The 18,994-nt window shown below is 42.0% G+C and overlaps 1 protein-coding gene across 1 annotated transcript; it reads right to left on the minus strand.

Moving 5' to 3' along the window:
- Nucleotides 1-98: 98 nt before the first annotated feature.
- On the minus strand, nucleotides 99-18,715 carry LOC306943264 (E3 ubiquitin-protein ligase RNF31). Its single transcript, XM_079529496.1, has 20 exons — nucleotides 18,536-18,715; nucleotides 17,799-17,889; nucleotides 16,298-16,363; nucleotides 15,263-15,429; nucleotides 14,526-14,689; nucleotides 12,278-12,369; nucleotides 11,830-11,940; nucleotides 11,630-11,716; nucleotides 10,528-10,607; nucleotides 10,034-10,225; nucleotides 8,885-9,064; nucleotides 8,036-8,134; nucleotides 7,741-7,830; nucleotides 7,549-7,651; nucleotides 6,699-6,817; nucleotides 6,231-6,344; nucleotides 4,679-4,742; nucleotides 4,141-4,228; nucleotides 3,449-3,617; nucleotides 99-2,348 (listed from the first exon to the last, which is right to left on the minus strand). Exons 1-20 carry the CDS (start codon nucleotides 18,581-18,583, stop codon nucleotides 2,208-2,210), a joined length of 2,265 nt encoding a protein of 754 aa, XP_079385622.1. The 5' UTR covers nucleotides 18,584-18,715; the 3' UTR covers nucleotides 99-2,207.
- Between the last annotated feature and the right edge of the window lie 279 nt (nucleotides 18,716-18,994).

Consider the following 18,994-nt stretch of genomic DNA (forward strand, 5'->3'; position numbering starts at 1 on the left):
TGTCAAAACAAAAATGTTCTCACATCATTTCAGTGTGATTTTAAGAAGCAACGTCAGGTCACAATGCTAAACGGCAAACACATACAACGTCCTCAGACCTTTAACATCTTTAATGAAACAAAGATATGCAACTTTTAAGGCAAATTCCAACATAAGGCACATAATATGAAAACGCTGGTTTTGAACAATTCCTTCTCTGTACTCCACTGAGACCGGACAGGACCAGTCAGTAACAGTACCAATAACAGTCAGCAACAGAACAAAGTAACCGTACCAATATGAGAAACATTAACAGTATCAGTCAGTCAGTAGTAGTATCACTATCAATACCAGAAACAGTTTTCTAATTAAATTAAACTTGGTATTAAAGGTCTCAAAACAGTTGTATAAAGTGAACAGGTTTGCATAGGTCATCAATAAACAATCAATCATGGGATAGAACCCATTATCACACACTAACATGTACTGTACATGCATGTTTCAACACACACACACACACACACACACACACACACACACACACACACACACACACACACAAAAGCCTGCTGTGTGTCATTTTAGATTATATAATATATACACACAGAATAGCAACATATGTTTTTCAGAAAACTGTTAGGATTTAGAAGGCATTTTTAGATTTGGCCTCAGGATCTCTCTCAGACGTGCAAACACAGAACACACACATCCTGCTAAAAAGAGAGGTAAACTTAGAACGTAGTTCCATGAATCTACATGTGACGTGCCACCGTCCAAAAAAAGTTCACATAGCCCATCAATAGGCTTCCGCCTATCCGACAGACCATTGCCATTACAGACACACATAAGCAGCATGCCATCTATGGTAGACACTAATGCTACTATGAGCCAGCAGCAGCAAACGAGTCAACGACAAATAACAACAATGCGTAAGAAGGCGTAAGCATAAACGTACCGTAAAGAATAAAGCAAACTTATGTGATCCTGCAGCAAATAAGTAATTAAAGATTTAAGATCTACTTTGCTTTCTTTGGACCCCACGTATTAATACAAAAATATAACGGCCCGAGCTCGGTCTGGTCCCGATGTGCTTACAGGGGATGTAAAACCACGCACGCACGCACGCACGCACGCACGCACGCACGCACACACACAACGCGCACACACACACACACACACACACACACACACACACACAGTTTTACGAGATCAGGTTTTGTGCTTTTAGGAGTCATAGTACAGCTCAGTATGTCCCATTATATGTGCTATAATATAGTATGTAATATTTTGCATATACTGTACATATCATACTTTTAGTATGTAGTATGTCATACTGACTGACTGTCATCAGTTTACATTAAACAAACTAACTAGAGGAGTCTTATATGTAGCAATATTATGTCATTACAACATGTATTATCATCGTTATTACATCAAGTATTAGTACCAGTATCATCAGTGTATTGCAAGAATAACAAAACAATATGGAATCAACATTGTTTCACATGAATAGAACCTCTACTGCATTTATCTATTGTTTCGGAGAGCGAGAAAAGAAAATGTGTTTAACTTTTAATTGTGGAAACGTTGTGTGATGCGTAAAGAAGACTTAGTGGCCGGGTCCGCAGAAGGTTTTTGGAGCTGACTGTGCCTGTCTATGGTGTATTTCTATGGGTAAAGACATACTGGAGTATTGCACTTCAGATCTGATCAGTGTCTAGCATCGTCTGGCTGTGTCTACCTGACTACCTGCTAATAAGGCTCAATGCACAGCAACCATATTTTAAAGAAAATAGGCCTCTTCCTTACTTCCAGCAGTGGATCAGGGGTAGAGTGGCCAGTAGAACGGCTGGATGGGAACCGTGAGGTTCCCAGTTCGACCCCGGCTCCCTCAGAGTTAGTGTTACCAATGATACTAATTAAGGCTCTGTTCCAGATGGTCGAGCACAGTGAGAATGTACAAAGGGAACCTGTAGAAGTTTGGTTTAGGGATTACAGATGAAGTTATTCCTGATTTAGACTTAGTTGGACGCTGGTGTCTTGCACATTTTCAGTTACGGTCAACATATGTGTAAAGATTTTGTTCATAAAATTGCTGTCTAAAATGTTGATGTCCTCACAAGTATAGTAATACAATGTGTGTGTGTGAGTGTGTGTGTGTGTTTGTGTAGTGACGTTTTTCAGTTGTCTTGCTGGGGTGCTGGTGGTTGACTCTGGTCTGTGATTGGTTAGTCAGAATCGGTTTCATAGTAGTTCAGCTGGGTGCTGCGGGGGCGTGGCCTAGGAGCAGAGGTCATAGGTCGACAGTCACCCTTCACATTGACCTGAGAGCTGCCCTGTTTCCTCAGAGGAATGTTCTGGGTTACAACCTAGAACGAACACACACACACACACACACACACACACACACACACACACACACACACACACACACACACACACACACACACACACACACACACACACACACACACACACACACACACACACACACACACACACACACACACACACACACACACACACACACTGTGAGTTACAACGTAGAAGAAACGTGACGGGCTTAAATGTATGCATACATTAATGTTTTGTACTTCTTAACTCATGGCTTGTGTTTGTACTTTGCAAGTTGAACCAGTTGAAACAGATTTTCTATTAACACATTAGCGCCTATATTTTGAAATATGCTAGAGTGCCAGCAGATATGGCAGATTTTACTCTGAAAAGCCCCGCCTTCCGTTCCCCCCCAAAACCGGGAGGCATAATCTTCCATTCTTACCTCTCACTGGCCTACAGTACGAGCCAAAATACATTGAAGTCTAATACAAACACTATTTAGTGAACGCGTCCTTTGTCAGATAATGGGTTCAGGAATATAAAAGAAGACATACTGTATCACAGGTTGTTTTCCAATTAATAGTTTTTCGTTGTATCATTTTATTGAGACATCTACTGTAAACAGCAGCATGTATCGTTTCTGGTTCAGCAGTATCAACTGGTCAATGATGGACAGTCTGGTGATACTTTGGCATGTTCAGAAACTTTTGTGGTCTTTAGAGAGCTCAGTAAACGTATACAGTTTACACATCGAAAAGCACCACAGCAGAAAACAACGTATGATATCTCATTGTCCTGGGCCGCGTATTTAACAAAGGTCACAGTCAAAATAGTGTTTGTTCTGAGCCGTATAAATACAAAACGATAGACTAAAATGTAACTTACGGTTTGGTTGCGCTCGGGTGCACGAATAGCCGAACTACAAGCCATTACGACACCATCAAGGCCTGCCAAAATGCATTTTTGTAGTTGACTAAAATCGTATGCTATTTTGTCGACTAAAACTAGGACTAGCCTAATACTAAAAGATTTCAAGTGACAGATGACTAAAACTAAATTAAATTTTATTAAAAAAGAATACGACTACAACCAAATCTAAATGTTCTGTCAAAACAACACTGTGTCCGCTAACCAGTTGCAGGCGGTGTGTGTAGAGAGGTTGTGGTTCTTGAGGCCCCGGCTGTGGTGCGGCGACATTCCAGCGATGAAGCTCTGAGAAGATCTCAGTCGCATCGAACAGAACGACCGGATCTGCTTGCACCTGGTTTATCAGCTCCACCAGAACCTCCTTATAGTGGAACCTGTGGAGCCGCAGAATACATCCACTCCCTGACCACTTTATCAGGTACATGGCCTGTCCACTCCCTGACCACTTTATCAGGTACATGGCCTGTCCAACTGCTCCTTATCACAAATGTCTAAGCAGCCAGTTGCCTTGGTGCAACTCAGTGCATTTAGGCATACATGGACACACAACAGTTTTGGACATATGACGTTTCCACCCGACAGAAACGACAGAACTCCATATTACGGTATATTAGGCATGTAACGATTCGCTCAGCTCGCGATACGATTCCAATCACGAAAAACATTTTGCTGTTTGCCTCACAATTCAAATTGTGATTTCATTGCGATTTGAATTTACAGCAGTTTGAATCGATTTTAATTGATTTAGGATATATACTGTACATGCCTACTTCCTATATAGTGGGACCTACGGATTATACATATACTTTGATCAGTACACCAGAACCTCACAGAGGAAACTACAACTACAGTTATGTGTGTGTGTGTGTGTACATTGGTAAACAGTGCTGGTCTTACTGGCAGTATCCTTTGTGTTGAGGTAACGCAGGACGACCACACGGCTCCTCTGTGCACAGCGCATCTCTGAGCTCCAGAACAGAACACACTGCCACACACACACACACACACACACACACACACACACACACACACACACACACACACACACACACACACACACACACACACACACACACACACACACACACACACACACACACACACACACACACACACACACACACACACACACACACACACACACACAATGGAATTCTTTTGATTGTTTACGTTGTTATGTCAGTGGCACTCAAAGATTTCTATCCCAAGGGACCTCCAGAAGCAAAGATTTTAGTTAAAAATGTTTGCTTATTTTCTAAAATGACACAGATGCTTTCCCGGTTGTATTGGGTTACAGCAGTGTTTAACACTTCAAATGGCCATTACAGACTAAATAAAAGAGGTGACAATTGCCATGCTGTGTCAAAAAAACGGGGTTAAAATAAACAAAACACACAACCATTTATTCTCTGAAGAGAAAATAAAAGCCACTAACCTGGTACATTCACGTCTGAGCTGCCATTGGCTGAGAGCAACCATGTGGCCGGCACTCTGTAATACTGAAATGAAATGCATTATTTCAAAACTATTTCTTAAAAAAAAAAAAAAAAGTACACTGATAAATATTATGCATTTAATAAATCATATGGCTGAAACAACACAACCTACATTTTATCCTGTGGTCTTCTTGAATGGGAAATATAGTGTAGGCTATGCTTTTCAGTAAATTCATACAACCATTATTATTATTGTTGTTGTTATTGTTATTGTTATTATTATTATCAGTATGTGTGTTGCATTATATTGTCAGGTTGTCAACTATGTTTGGTTGTCTTCTCTTATTGCATTTATTTATACAGTATGTGTGTTATATAAGAGTCCAATTATGTTTACGTGCGTTATTGTAGTCAATAACGTAAGTGGACAATGTAGACAGACAACCACAGAATGTCCCAAACAGTCCAATAAATGCAATGAATCCAAAAGCAACAGAAGAACTGGAACCAATGAATCCTCTCCTCTGTGGTGTATAATCCTTAGAGCACGAGAACCTTTGAATAGCTCCTCTTGCATCCGGAGGGATTCATCATTAATACAGCTGAGTCAGAGTGCACAGAAATCAAGGATGTACACACACCCTTTCATGTCCGTCATTACTTAGAATTACATATACATATATATATATATATATATATATATATATATATATATATATATATATATATATATATATATATACACCGGTAGTCAACATTTAAGAAGAGCTTTGTCAATCAGACTCATTCAATCAAACTTCCAGCTCCAGTTTGCCTCCCAGTGTGTCACACATTACTACAGGTAACAATAATGTCTGTACCACCTGAGAGACTTCTTCTTCTTCTTCTTCTTTCGTGTATCATCCTCAAATGTCCAACTCAGTATCGAGTAGCCACGCCCTTGTCTCTGGTCCCACGTGGAAGAGGCCGGCCTCCGAAGGAGGTCTGTACAGGGGGCAGGCGTTAATTATGTGCTCGGCAGATTGCTCAGGCTCGCCGCACTCGCATGTCCGCCAAGCCCCACCTCTTCATTGCTGATTTGAAGCAGCCGACTCCAGTGCGCAGGCGGTTCAGTAGGGTCCACTGCCGGCGTGGTAGGTCCTCTCCTTCAACGCCATCAACCGGGTCAAAGATGTAGTGGTGCATACGGGAGGGCCCAGCAGACTCCCACTCCTGCTTCCAAGATGCCGCCAGCCATGCACTGGTGGATGAGTTCACACCTGACAGACTGAGCGCAGCTAGTATAGACTGTACCATCTGCTCCAGGTGTAGTCGTTCTATACTGCAGTGTCTCAGGTGGAACAGACAGTATTGTTACCAGTAGCAAAGTGTGTCTCAGGTGGTACAGGAAGTATTGTTACCTATAATGGGTGTAGTCTTTCCATGCTCCAGGCTCTCAGGAGGTACAGACTGGGACAGTATTGTCACCTGTAGTAATGTGTCTCAGGTGGTACAGAGTATTGTTACCTGTAGTAATGTGTGTGTGTCAGGTGGTACAGAGAGTATTGTTACCTGTAGTAATGTGTGCAGTCTCTCTATACTCCAGTCTCTCAGATGATACAGACAGTTCCTGGGATGATGAGCATGAAGTCCCAGAATGCCACAGTCCACAGAGAACCCACACGCCTTAAAACACACAATACAATACTGTCATCATTATGATAAGAACAAAAATACATGATTATACCACATACTTATTTCTATAGACTATTGGTATATGCATGCAATATGTAATGAGTTTAGTGGTATGCAATATTTAATGAGTTTAGTGAATGTCCCATGAACTAGTAGGCTCAATCAATCAAGTTCACAAACTAATCATGAAAAGATCCACATCAGTCTAGGCAGGGGTTGAAACCCTAGGCTGTTTCTGTAGTTTGTTTTAATGTACAGGTTTTGTGCATACTATTAATGTGATAATGCACTCGTACCGCTCCCGCAGTGGATGTTTAAACATTCAATTTTGGTGTGATATCCTACCTTTCCCACAGTGAAGGCTCGGCCACACCCTCCACAGAAGTCAAAGTGACACTGGCTGCAGCGATAGTGAAGACAGCCTCCTCTCAACAGCAGGAACACAAAACTACAGCGAGGACACACTGAAAAACACACACACACACACACACACACACACACACACACACACACACACACACACACACACACACACACACACACACACACACACACACACACACACACACACACACACACACACACACACACACACACACACACACACACACACACACACACACACACAGACATCACCTCTTCAGACTCCACCTTAGCCCGTAGCCTCGACGACGATGATATTCCGTAGTATATACAGTAGTTAACTGTAACGATACATTGTAACAGTACGTATCACGATACATGGTTGACGATGAGATACAAGGACGCCCCTTGAAGTTGGGAAGCCCCTGGCTTCCAGGTAGGGGGGGGGGGGGGGGGGGGGTGTAGGCTATACAGTGCTGCGTTGTTGCTTGTCTATCGGGCCAGCTCTTTAGTCGACTGGTGGTAATACTGTATATCGGATCCATAGGTACCGGGTTCGCCTCCCGGCCGAAGTACTTAGTATTGATACAATCGATTATTTGCATTGCAAAACAATTCGATACCGATTATTTGCATTGCAAATCAATACGATACAAAGTCAAACGATACGATATGTTGCTCTTTACATTTCGATATACTTCTATTAAAATAGATTTTTCGATGCAGTTACTATGTCGTTATACCCCTACTATCTTGTTATGGGTTAACATGTTGCTTATCTTGTTGCGGTTCAGAACTATGAGTCCAGTAGTGTTATGGCTCAGAATGTTACCTATCTTGTTGCGGTTCAGAACCAGGTCCAGTCCACTGTGTGTGTGCGGTTTGTCGAGCAGATCAAACTGATCACAGGTTAGTCCTTCATGCTGCGGAACCCACTGCAAACACAATAACACATTTACTGTAACTACAGCACAGATTGTGTGTGTGTGTGTGTGTATGTGTGTGTGTGTGTGTGTGCACTTACAGCAGCTCTACATTGTGAACAGGTGCTCTTCTTACAGACGGGACAATCCATCCTGAGTCTGTCTGCCTCATGGAGCACACCGAATGAACACTGTAACACACACACACACACACACACACACACACACACACACACACACACACACACACACACACACACACACACACACACACACACACACACACACACACACACACACACACACACACACACACACACACAATTAATTATCGATGCAACACGTGAAGAGAAAAACATGTGCATACAGTATGTGCGCCTGTGTGTGTGGACGTACATGTGCGCACCAGGTGAAGTTGGGCATGTTTTCAAGAGCGTGGTCTCTGAGCTTCCTCTGGTACAGCTCATGAACCTCTGCATCCAGATAGTGGCGGATCTGAAGAAGACAAAATAATAGTATTATACTGTACATCTGAAAAGACACAAAGCGTGTACCATTATACTGAAAACCCAATACATTTTTTTACTTAAGTAAAAGTATCAATACTGCAATGTTGAATGCTCTGTTATAAGTAAAAGTCCGGAATTCAAAAAGGACAAAAGTATTGGCATCGTAATGACTTCAATAGGTAGAAAGCACTCATTATGCAGAATGTTCTATTTCATGATTTCAAATGTATAAAATCTTTTGAAAATAGATCTACAGGCTCACAATACGTTGCATCACGACACATTGTGAGTTTGTAGATCGGCCACAAGCACTTTTCCAAGTGGGTCCTGATTCAAGACAAAATGTTGGGACCCACTGTTCTAATTGTAGTACATCAGGTACTACAATACATCTTAACAGCGATACGATACGTATCACGATACATGGTTGACGATACGATACATCATGGACGATATTGGTTCATTATGGCGATCCGATACGATACGATTCAATGATTTGAAATCGATACAGTAACTATTTAAAATACATTGACATTATTTTAAACTAAGTAATTTTTCTTTTTTCTTCTAAAAGTTGCTAAATACCACGCACAAAAATGTAGTATTGATACAATCGATAATTTGCATAGCAAAACGATTCGATACGATACAAAGTCAATGTTGCTGTTTTCATTTCGATATACTTCGATTCTTGAAATTAAAATCGATTTTTCGATGCAGTTACACCCCTAAGTACCTGTGTATCCAGCAGGTTGTAGTATTCCATCTTGTCCTCCAGTGCATTGTGGGTAAGGTCAGGCTGGCTACATAGAGGACAGTTCATCTGGGTGATGGTTTTCTCCTTAACGGCTGTAGAGAAATAAACCTTAAAACACTCCTCACACACTGAACAACTGCAGTGAGTCATCTTCACCATCTAGAGGGAGAACAGAGACACAGACAGAGACAGAGAAAGACACAGGAGACAGAGAGACAGACAGAGAAAGACACAAGAGACAGAGAGCCAGGGAGAGAGACAGACATACAGAGAGAGACAGAGAAGGCAAGCCAAGGCAATTTTATTTGTATAGAACATTTCAACAACAAGGCAATTCAATGTGCTTCACACAGAACATCAAGCAAAGGGAATACAATTATACAATGACATTAGGATTCACAAAACAAAGGAAGTAAAAAGTGAGAAAGACAGAGGGAGAGATAGAGAGAGAGAGAGAGCGAGAGGGGAGACGGACAGATAGACACAGAAAGAGCGAGACAGAGACAGAGAGGGACATGTATCCAAGTCTATCCATCAATCAATATGATGCACAGCATCATAATAATTAATTGCATTTTTATAGCGCTTTTCCAAGTGCTCAAAGCGCTTTACAATGGTTCATTCATTCATACATTGAGAGGTGAAGCGGCGAACAGTCGACGCCAGCGTCCTCACTTCCCACATTCACACACCACCAATGGTGGCAAGCTCACACCGACCAACTCATTGGAGGCACTGTAGGTTATCAGTGTCTTGCCCAAGGACACTTCGACATGTGGACAGTAGGACCCAGGGTTCATTGGACGACCTGCTCTACCTCCTGAGCCACAGCCGCCCTCATGTAATAATAATACTTATTACACGGCTTGGTTGAATGCTTGATCCTGATTGGTCAATCGCTGAATTCAGTGGTGTGTTATTTCTGTATAATGACCGATCAGGTCTATAACAGAACACTGTCTAATCAAAGCCTCAGAGCACCTGGCTGCGCTGCTTGGATTTTATGCCGTATCCAACATGAGAGCCTTGTAAACAAACACATGTAACATGTATGCCTTCATATAGATGGCTAGTGGCTCCAATTGGCATTGTCTAGTATCTTCATAAATTAACCATCTTTGATCCTACCTTGCTGAAGGACACCTGTTCCTGACAGATGGGGCAGTCATGTGACAGAAACTTGACAGCCGATTGGAGGTCTTTGCTGGACTGGACCGCCTCCAGAACATCGGCCGGGCTGAAGCTCCGCCTCTTCAGGTTGAGCAGGTGAATAAACATGGCCGCCTTGTCCGGAGGCAGGCCATCAGGGGGCAGCCACGCCTAAGGGTCAGAGGTCACAGGTGAAACAATCACTGCCAGGCCGAGCCCAAGACAAACAATAGAAAAGCAAGACTGTCCATCTCTGCATTACTTCGTGTATCTGTGTGATGTAGTAACTAGTTGGTCGCCTCGTTAGGAGACCAGAAATTATTATTATTATTATTAAGAGTCTGTTAAGGCCAATGGGAGAAGTGAATGTGCACACAGCTCCTGAGTGATTGTTTAGCTCCATGGTCACTGAACTAAATATTAGACACATCCTTCACTCCATGTCACCATGACAACATCCCTGTCACCATTACCTGACATCTGTCCCGTCCAATAGGCTGTGGGGGGTGCGGCTTTGTGTTCTTTGTGGCTTCCGATTGGTGGCACCCGGGATCTAAAATCAACACCACAGGACTGGTCAGCAGCATGATCTATTTACTGTGACTACTGTCTACAGTCTAGACTAGAGTCTAGACCTACTCTGTCCAGATCTACTCTGTCTCAATATCCACCTAGGGACAACAGTACAATAGGCTCTATGCACAGCAGCCATATTACCTTACTTACCAATGATACAAATTAAAGCTCTGTTCCATTCTGGTCAAACAGAGGTCAGGGTGCTATAATGTTGTGCATGTTGGCTCAGCTCACTGGAAACACCAGTGGGTCTCAAAGTGTGCTCCACTCCAGGGACACTCATGGTTCCTTGAGGGGGTTCCAAATTGGTGTAACTGTGAGAGTCTACAAATGGAACCAAATGGACCCGTAAGGGGCCCATTTCATTATATGTAACTTACAGTTACACATATGTACACTTTCACAGTTATTGTGGTCCTTGACATAAAAAAACCCACGAACAGAGTTTTAATTTGTATAATTGATAAGATCTGAAGGAAGTAAAGAAGAGGCCCAATTTATTTCCAATATGGCTTCTATAGAGCCTATACAGTGTAGTACAGTATTGATTGATTGATTGATTGATGAATGTATTAACAGATTGGAGAATTACAGTAAATTTCAAGCACAACTCAATACAAAACTGTTAACTGTGGATGACACCATAAAGTATTACAGTTGTTTACAATAGGGCCCACCATGTTCAATTCATCATAACAATTAGAGGTTTGTTATGACGTACAAATATACGTACAAATATACTCTTCTATATAGACAAAAACAGGAAATCATCATAGAGGAGGTAAAAAGGGGAAAAAACATATACAGTGAGGGGAAAAGGGGTGGGTGGGGGATTCAGGTTTTACGGGGGCCAGTTTCGAATTGCAGCCGTCCGTAGGTGCCCTTTGAGAGCGGTTTTGAAGGAGTCAAGGGATTCACATGTCTTAATGACTGTTGGTAGGGCGTAGTAGTACTGATAGTAATAATAGTAATAGTGGTAGTTATATGTTTAGAACTCACCCTGTGTTGTGCTGACTGGGTTGTCAAGCTGCAGGTTGCTGAACAGACTGCTCACTGTGCTCAGGGTGTCGCCACCTGCTGACGACACTAAGAACAACACCAATCTCCTTACATAAAGATGTATCAGATAATGAATATATCCATATATTCTACATACATATAAGATATTTATATTGTGCATTTGAATATAAATATTTTACCTGAGCAGGACAGGAAGGGGTTGGTGGAGGAAGTACAACTGAAGTCGATTCCTCGCAGTTCCTCTGCGTAAGATCGCCTCACTCTGCCCTGTTCCCATTGGCTGCTCGGACCTAGGGGCGGGGTCAGTAGAGTTTACAGCATTATGGTCAGCTCCCAGTACAACAGCATTAGACTGTGGTTGTACTGGTCAGCTCCCAGTACAACAGCATTAGTCTGTGGTTGTACTGGTCAGCTCCCAGTACAACAGCATTAGACTGTGGTTGTACTGGTCAGCTCCCAATACAACAGCATTAGACTGTAGTTGTACTGGTCATTTTCAAGTACAACAGCATTAGACTGTGGCTGTACTGCTCAGCTCTCCCAGTACAACAGTATTAGACTGTGGTTGAACTGGTCATCTCCGAGTACAACAGTATTAGACTGTGGTTGAACTGGTCAGTAGCTCACCTCTCTCCACATTTGGCTGGGACGAGCGTCTGGTCTTCAAAGAGGAGGAAGATGGTGATAATAATGATGATGATGATGAAGGCAGGTGAGGACTGAGGAGTCATTAAAAAGGTTACAGTCTACATTGTGTCAGATGGCGCGCACAGACAATAGCTGACCTTCAGGCTGTGTTTCCAAGTGTATTTTTCCCAGCTGAAAATGAAAGGAAATCTACTGAAAACAAAAATAGAATAGACCAGTGGTTCCCAAAGTTCTTTTTTTTCTCCATAATCTATTGAATTTCTTTGATTGTTTGAATGTTTGAATTTGTTTTGAATTCATGTAAAAGGGGGGTATTTTCGAACATCTTTTGTAATAATAATAACTAAACAGACAACTCATAGGAAACGTGGATAAGGGATATTTACTTGTGACCCTTATCAATGGATCCGCGAACCAGAAATGGGTCCGACCCACCGTTTGGGAAATAGTGGGATAGATGCTCAGTGCCTTGTATAGCTGTGTTGAAATCCATCTAAAACATTTCCTTGTTGCTCAGTCAGCACAAATACATCTTACTGGACACATGACCTAACCAAAACACAATTCCACCATACATTTAATACACACACACACACACACACACACACACACACACACACACACACACACACACACACACACACACACACACACACACACACACACACACACACACACACACACACACACACACACACACACACACACACACACACACACACACACACACACACTGTATATATATTCGGTGTTTGCAGTACAATTTATTTTATAGGTTTACTGTAGGTATCTTGTTTCGTATACGTTTAATGTTTACAGCAGGGCTGTAAAATATATATTATATATATTACATTTGAATCAGATTAATCACAGTTTAGCTGTGATTAATTATGATTTGTTCTTACAAGTTATGTAAGAACTAATTACAAAATTGTGGCCTGGCAAAAGGCAAGGGCTATTGAGGGAGAGTGGAAAGGGGGCTCAAATAAATCAAGAATCAGGCTAAAACAATTTAGTAAGCACACGTCAAGTGTACACGATGCAATGCAAACGTTAAACCATCTCCCGCCATCTCCTCCCTTAAAAAAAGCTGGGTGCTACCACCTATTTTCAAGCGTGTGGAATTCCAGCTGTCAGAAGAGAAGAGACCAGTTAAAAATATCTGTAATGGGAGCCAAAATGATGGGGGCCGAAGTTTAAAAACAGAAAGGATCGAACTCGTTAGACCCTGCTCTTATTTTTTGGGGGGGGTTCAAACTAAGAAGCTTAAAAATGAACCTCACACTAACATGACTCTCTGTAATGGACAGACCGACGGGAGTGCGCATTTTGTTGGTGGCACTGTTGGTTATCATGATTAATTTTAAGTTTACCACTCTTAGTAATGTATGTGTGTGTTCTGTCTGTGTTTGCATGTATCATGCAACAGTGTGAGTTAACACACATCAGTTGGTGGTCCATCTGATCAAATATAGAGGGTTTGAGTAGTTCAAATGAAATGATGAAGTGACATTGATACAGTACATTCCAAATATTATCAAAGTATTCTGAGGCACCCCTGGACTTTGGTCAAGGCACCCTAGGGTGCCACGGCACCCACTTTGAGAACCACTGGTCTGTACGAACACAATTTGCCCGTGTTCTGGAGAGGGATCCGGGCGAGCGATATTTGTCTATTATTATAATACATTAATCCCATAAATCAATCATCCCAAGTTAATGCACTAATTTGCACAGCCCTACTGTAGTTTACATTAGAGCATGGTATAATTTTTATTTTTATGCAACAATATTAACATCCCAAGGTCAACCTTTTTCAGATACCTACAAACACGCAGCTTTGCTAATAGACAATGTTAATCTTTCCCCAATACTCTCCATTATTTTACATCTTGAGACAAAAAGGGTCTGATAAAACATAATATACAGCAATCCACCAGATCAAGCCAATCACCTGGACAAAAACTAAATTGGCCTGGGAAGAGGATATAGACAGTATTACTGTTTTGACACAATTTTGTGTCGCAAAATAGGAAAAGGAGAAAAGAAGAATGAAGGGATTTATTTGTAATCTAAATGTGTACGTTTTGCTTTTTTTCTGCTCCTGATTTTCTCTCTTGTTATATGTCTTCTGTTATGAAAACATGGTGCTCAATAAACACAGCATATGGATTTATGGAAAAATAATACAGTACAATATTTTTAAGTGACTAATGTTTCTGCTCACCTAGCCTCAGTGCGAACGCCTTGCTGGTCAGACTGTTCTGCACGCGCTTCGTGGCCAGGGGAAGGTGGGCTTTGATGCGAGGTGAGGGGCTTGGCATAAAGAGGCGTGTCTTTCTGGAACGTCAGCCTCATCTCAGTGAGCAGCAGGGTGAGACTGGACGCACCCTGAAACTCACGCACGCACACACACACACAGTTACACTCGCTTGAATACTAGCATCCCTATTCTGGGTGGAAATAGCTGATCTACAAGCGCACAACATGCGTTGTGACAGCTAACATTACAGTATAACAATCAGTGCTGGTTATGGCCAAAGTGGGGTCCGTGGACCCCCAGGCATCCTTGAGAGGGATCCAGGGGGTCCCCAGGCATCCTTGAGAGGGATCCAGGGGGTCCCCAGCAACATTAATTAACCCATTTTGGACTGAGGCCGATTCTCAAAAGTCCTCTAAATCCTGACCTAAGCTTTCTGAAAAACGTATAAACTTATATAGCAGCATCAACGTTTTTTAATTTCTGAATACTGTACATACTGTACAGAACCCCAAGATGGGTTCCTGTCCAGAAGGGTTAGAACACCAAAAGGGGTTCCTGCATCACAATCGGCTTAACCACACACACACACACACACACACACACACACACACACACACACACACACACACACACACACACACACACACACACACACACACACACACACACACACACACACACACACACACACACACACTCACTCTGGTCCAGTTGGACAGGCCTGGCAGCTTGACCTGTCCACTACTGTCCACACAAGGACAGCTGGGGTTGATCATCATGGTAACCGAGGGACAAACGTAACATCTGGGTCGATTCACTGGATGAGTCTCGTGGATCCACAGGCAGACTGGAATATTATAATCATCGCCTAAAATATGACAAAATAACATTGTTAATACACATCGTCACTGTCCTGAAACCTCTTATCTCCATATTATAACTTATTGTGGTTTTTCGAAAATCAATTCCCTGCTTGATCATACTACAGTGTCACACAAAAGTGTCAAAAGTAGCAGGTCCGCAAGCTCAAACCTTTTGATCTTACAATCTGCTACTTTTGTGTTTGTTTTCTGTAATTCAAATGTTTATATAATTTTTAAGTGTGGTACAAAATGTAACTCTGGTAAAATGCAGCATAACCAAACAACATTATAAAACAGCCAGTCCAAGAAATAAAATAAAAGTAAAAGTACAGCTTAGTAGGAATCTCAGTAAACATTCTCGTAATTGTCTGAGGTTCATAACAAATCAGTGCCCTCGCCCTGTCAAGGTCAATGTTCGTTCATTCATTTAAGGTTCGTATAAATCCGAAATCTGTCCCATATCTCTTTCATTTTACTTTCTCCATTCACTCTGCCCAACATGATGTGATTTTAACCATTTCCTCGTTCCACTCTTTAAGCCCAGGTGTTCTAGTGACCTTGCTGTTTTTGAATTTGAATCCTGAAAAGCAACAGTTTTGGACATACATGAGGTTTACACCCAGGAGAGACAATAATATAGCTACTGGAATGTTATAATCACCTCCTAAATAACAATAACATTATTAAAATATTCGCCTCCTAGTTAATAACATAATCAATAACCTTATTATAATATTATAAAACAATAATAATATATAATAACATTATTATAACCAGCATTATAACTAAGTCTTACGCATATAATGCCAATTAGCTTTTAGGTTTGATGGCACATTTTGGTTCTGTAAAAACTCTTATTTTGAAGGTTCTCACCATCATAACTGACTGGAATAGTTCCAGCCAAATAGACCAGCTTCTTCTTCGCCTTGTTAGGAAAACCTGGAACCAGAATAGATAATACTTTAGTAGTTTCCTGAGGGGCTAATGGGAAGCCTTGGCCTGGAAGAGAGGTGGTCTACAACCTTCTTAAGAGTGTTTCAACCCTCAACCTCAACCCTCTCCAGTTGGCGGGTCAGCAGTGATTGGCCATGTCACTGCCCCTCTCCTCCAGGCTTCCAGCTATAGACAAGTCCACAGAGGGGCACCCCGGGCGCAGCCACCACCGGGGCGCAACCAGCACCGGGAGAGAGGGCCACACCTGGCCAACAGGGAAGTGAGAAACCTGCCGTCCAGGTGCAGCAAACCAGTGCTGACCACACCCCAGAGACCGCCACGCCCAGGGCACCCCCCTGCGGACCCACCCACTGTCCTTTCTCTCCTGCCAGAACGAACAGGAAGCTCTCTCTGCCTTGTGTGTTCTTGGGGGATAGCAGGCACTGAGAGGTCTCTAGGACTATGGTTTGCCTCCTGCCTAGTGTCCTCCTACGTCTCACCAGACTGTTTGTCTGTGCGGTGTGCATGTATCCGTCCTTGTCCACACTTGGCCTTACTCTGGTGTATTTGAGTCAAGGGAGCCTTATCTGCGTCTGTGTCACTGTCGTAGTTGTTGTCGTTGAATCTGTCCTATCGAGTCTCTCTTCCTCCCCTCCTCTCAGGAGACTCTGGGGCATTGCTCATTTGTACGGTCTGTAGCTTGTGTGGTGCCCTCTTGCGAGTGCTGCAACAGAGGTTGCTACTCCCTGTTGCCCATCCAGACTTTCCTGGAGGTCACTGGTTGCCCAGGGAGTTCAGTTTGTAAATACATTGAAGATGCGAATGTAATCCATTAATGGATGAAGCATTGGCCTGGAAGAGAGGTCATCAGGTGGTCTCCAACCTTCTTAGAGTGTTTCAACCCTCAACCACTACACTCTCCAGTGTAGTCGTGGTTCAGGTCCATACCATACATGATGATACCTCGATGAAGGTAAATCTTCGATATAGTTCAGTACAGGGGTCTTCAACTAGGGGGTCCACGGAGATACTGCAAGGGGGGCACCAAATATTTGTGTGGGACTTTATTTTTATTTTGGGGGACATTAGCTGAAAATTTTGTCGAAGACATTTGGTGTACAGGATAAAAAGAGCAGACCAAGTACCGAGCCAAATGTCAAGTTCACAATGTATATGAATCCAAAATAGTAGTGGGTCCCTGCTTCATCTCTCTAGGCCAAGGGGTCCTTGGCCTGGATTGTATGTTCTATGTTTCTTTTCTCACCTGTCCCTCCCTTTTTTAATGCTGACCCTGGGAGCTGCGCTCCAAGATTTCCTATGCACTTGGCAAATGGCAAATAAAGTCTATTCTATTCTAAAGACCTTGAAGACCCCTGGTTTAGGTGATGCATTTTATTGGCATTTAGTTCATTTCAATTTTAATTTCAATTGACAAACTTACAGTAAAATTGTGTGTACATACGCAGGTCCCTATAGATGGTTCGGACACAGTTCATGTCTGATAGAGTCTCATCTGGAAAACTATAACCACACTGAGAGAGAGAGAGAGAGAGAGAGAGAGAGAGAGAGGGGGGGGGGGACAGATTGTTGCACAATTTTTAACTGGATAGATAAAGGGAAAATAAATGAATACAAATTAAATGTTTAGGGAGAAACAGGACAGGTTTGTAATTAACCAATGTTTTATTTTGTCTGGTCTCATATATCTCATCTCATGATCTCAAGTCTGGTCATAGAGGCTACAAGTCTAGGCTACATAATGGATGTCAGGTACAATTATACTTAATAAAATAACTAAACGTAATGCTAAACTTAATGCTTGTTGCTTATTGAGACATTGTTGCATTTCATGTATTATCTGGAATACATGACATGTATGTAATAATATCACAGCCATTCTAGGGCTCCACTATAAAGTGAATGTTATTGCTCTATAAAATGTAAACTTGAGAGTTAAAGTACTGCATTATTTGCTTTACTTTGAACAGGAGTAAAAGATTAACAAGTAGTTTAGTATTTTGTCCACCACTGCCTGTACTGCCTGCCGTACATTGTACCGCCTACTACCTCCAGCACAGCTGTCGCAACAGCACTTTATGATATGACGCAGGACGTGTATGTAATTTGAATATTAATATCATGTGTTGATTTATTTTAATATATCCTGACGTTTCTCACCTCACACAGAGTCGTGTGTTCTCGTTCAGGAGCAATTTGTGACGTCATGTTGTCTTTTTTAATCCTTGAAATGTCGTGACGTCATGTTCAAACATTAGATGTTTACCATGTTAATATTAACAATTACATGTTAAAGTTTTACAAACTACATAGCCGAGGCTAACTAGCAGCATAGGTGTGTGAACAACATCCGGGTCGTTTTGCTTTCAAAATAAATGTATATAAACCAGAGATGGAGCTAAAAGGTTAACGGTGAACATGCAGTTATTATCTATTTAGTATTCCACTGTCATTAAAGTGTGTCAACTGTAAATTGTGTGTCAGTGTACATTAATGTGCAAAGCTGGAAACCAGTACCACAGACGAATAACAGTCTAAGTCCACACTATTGATCCATAATATATAAATGATAGATAAGGGTTCAGGACACCGAGGCCTTTTCGTGGAGGGGTCAGTCTG

This window comes from Electrona antarctica, assembly GCF_951216825.1.
Source record: "Electrona antarctica genome assembly, chromosome: 19".
NCBI lineage: Eukaryota > Metazoa > Chordata > Actinopteri > Myctophiformes > Myctophidae > Electrona > Electrona antarctica.

Bases quoted from the DNA above. Each gene is read 5' to 3' on its own strand.
- LOC306943264 (XM_079529496.1), bottom strand. From the start codon at position 18,583: ATGACGTCACAAATTGCTCCTGAACGAGAACACACGACTCTGTGTGAG. The intron at 10,608-11,629 runs GTGAGTTCTAAA...TGTTGATTTTAG, and splicing joins CCCAGTCAGCACAACACAGG to ATCCCGGGTGCCACCAATCG. The intron at 10,226-10,527 runs GTAATGGTGACA...TCTGACCCTTAG, and splicing joins TTGGACGGGACAGATGTCAG to GCGTGGCTGCCCCCTGATGG.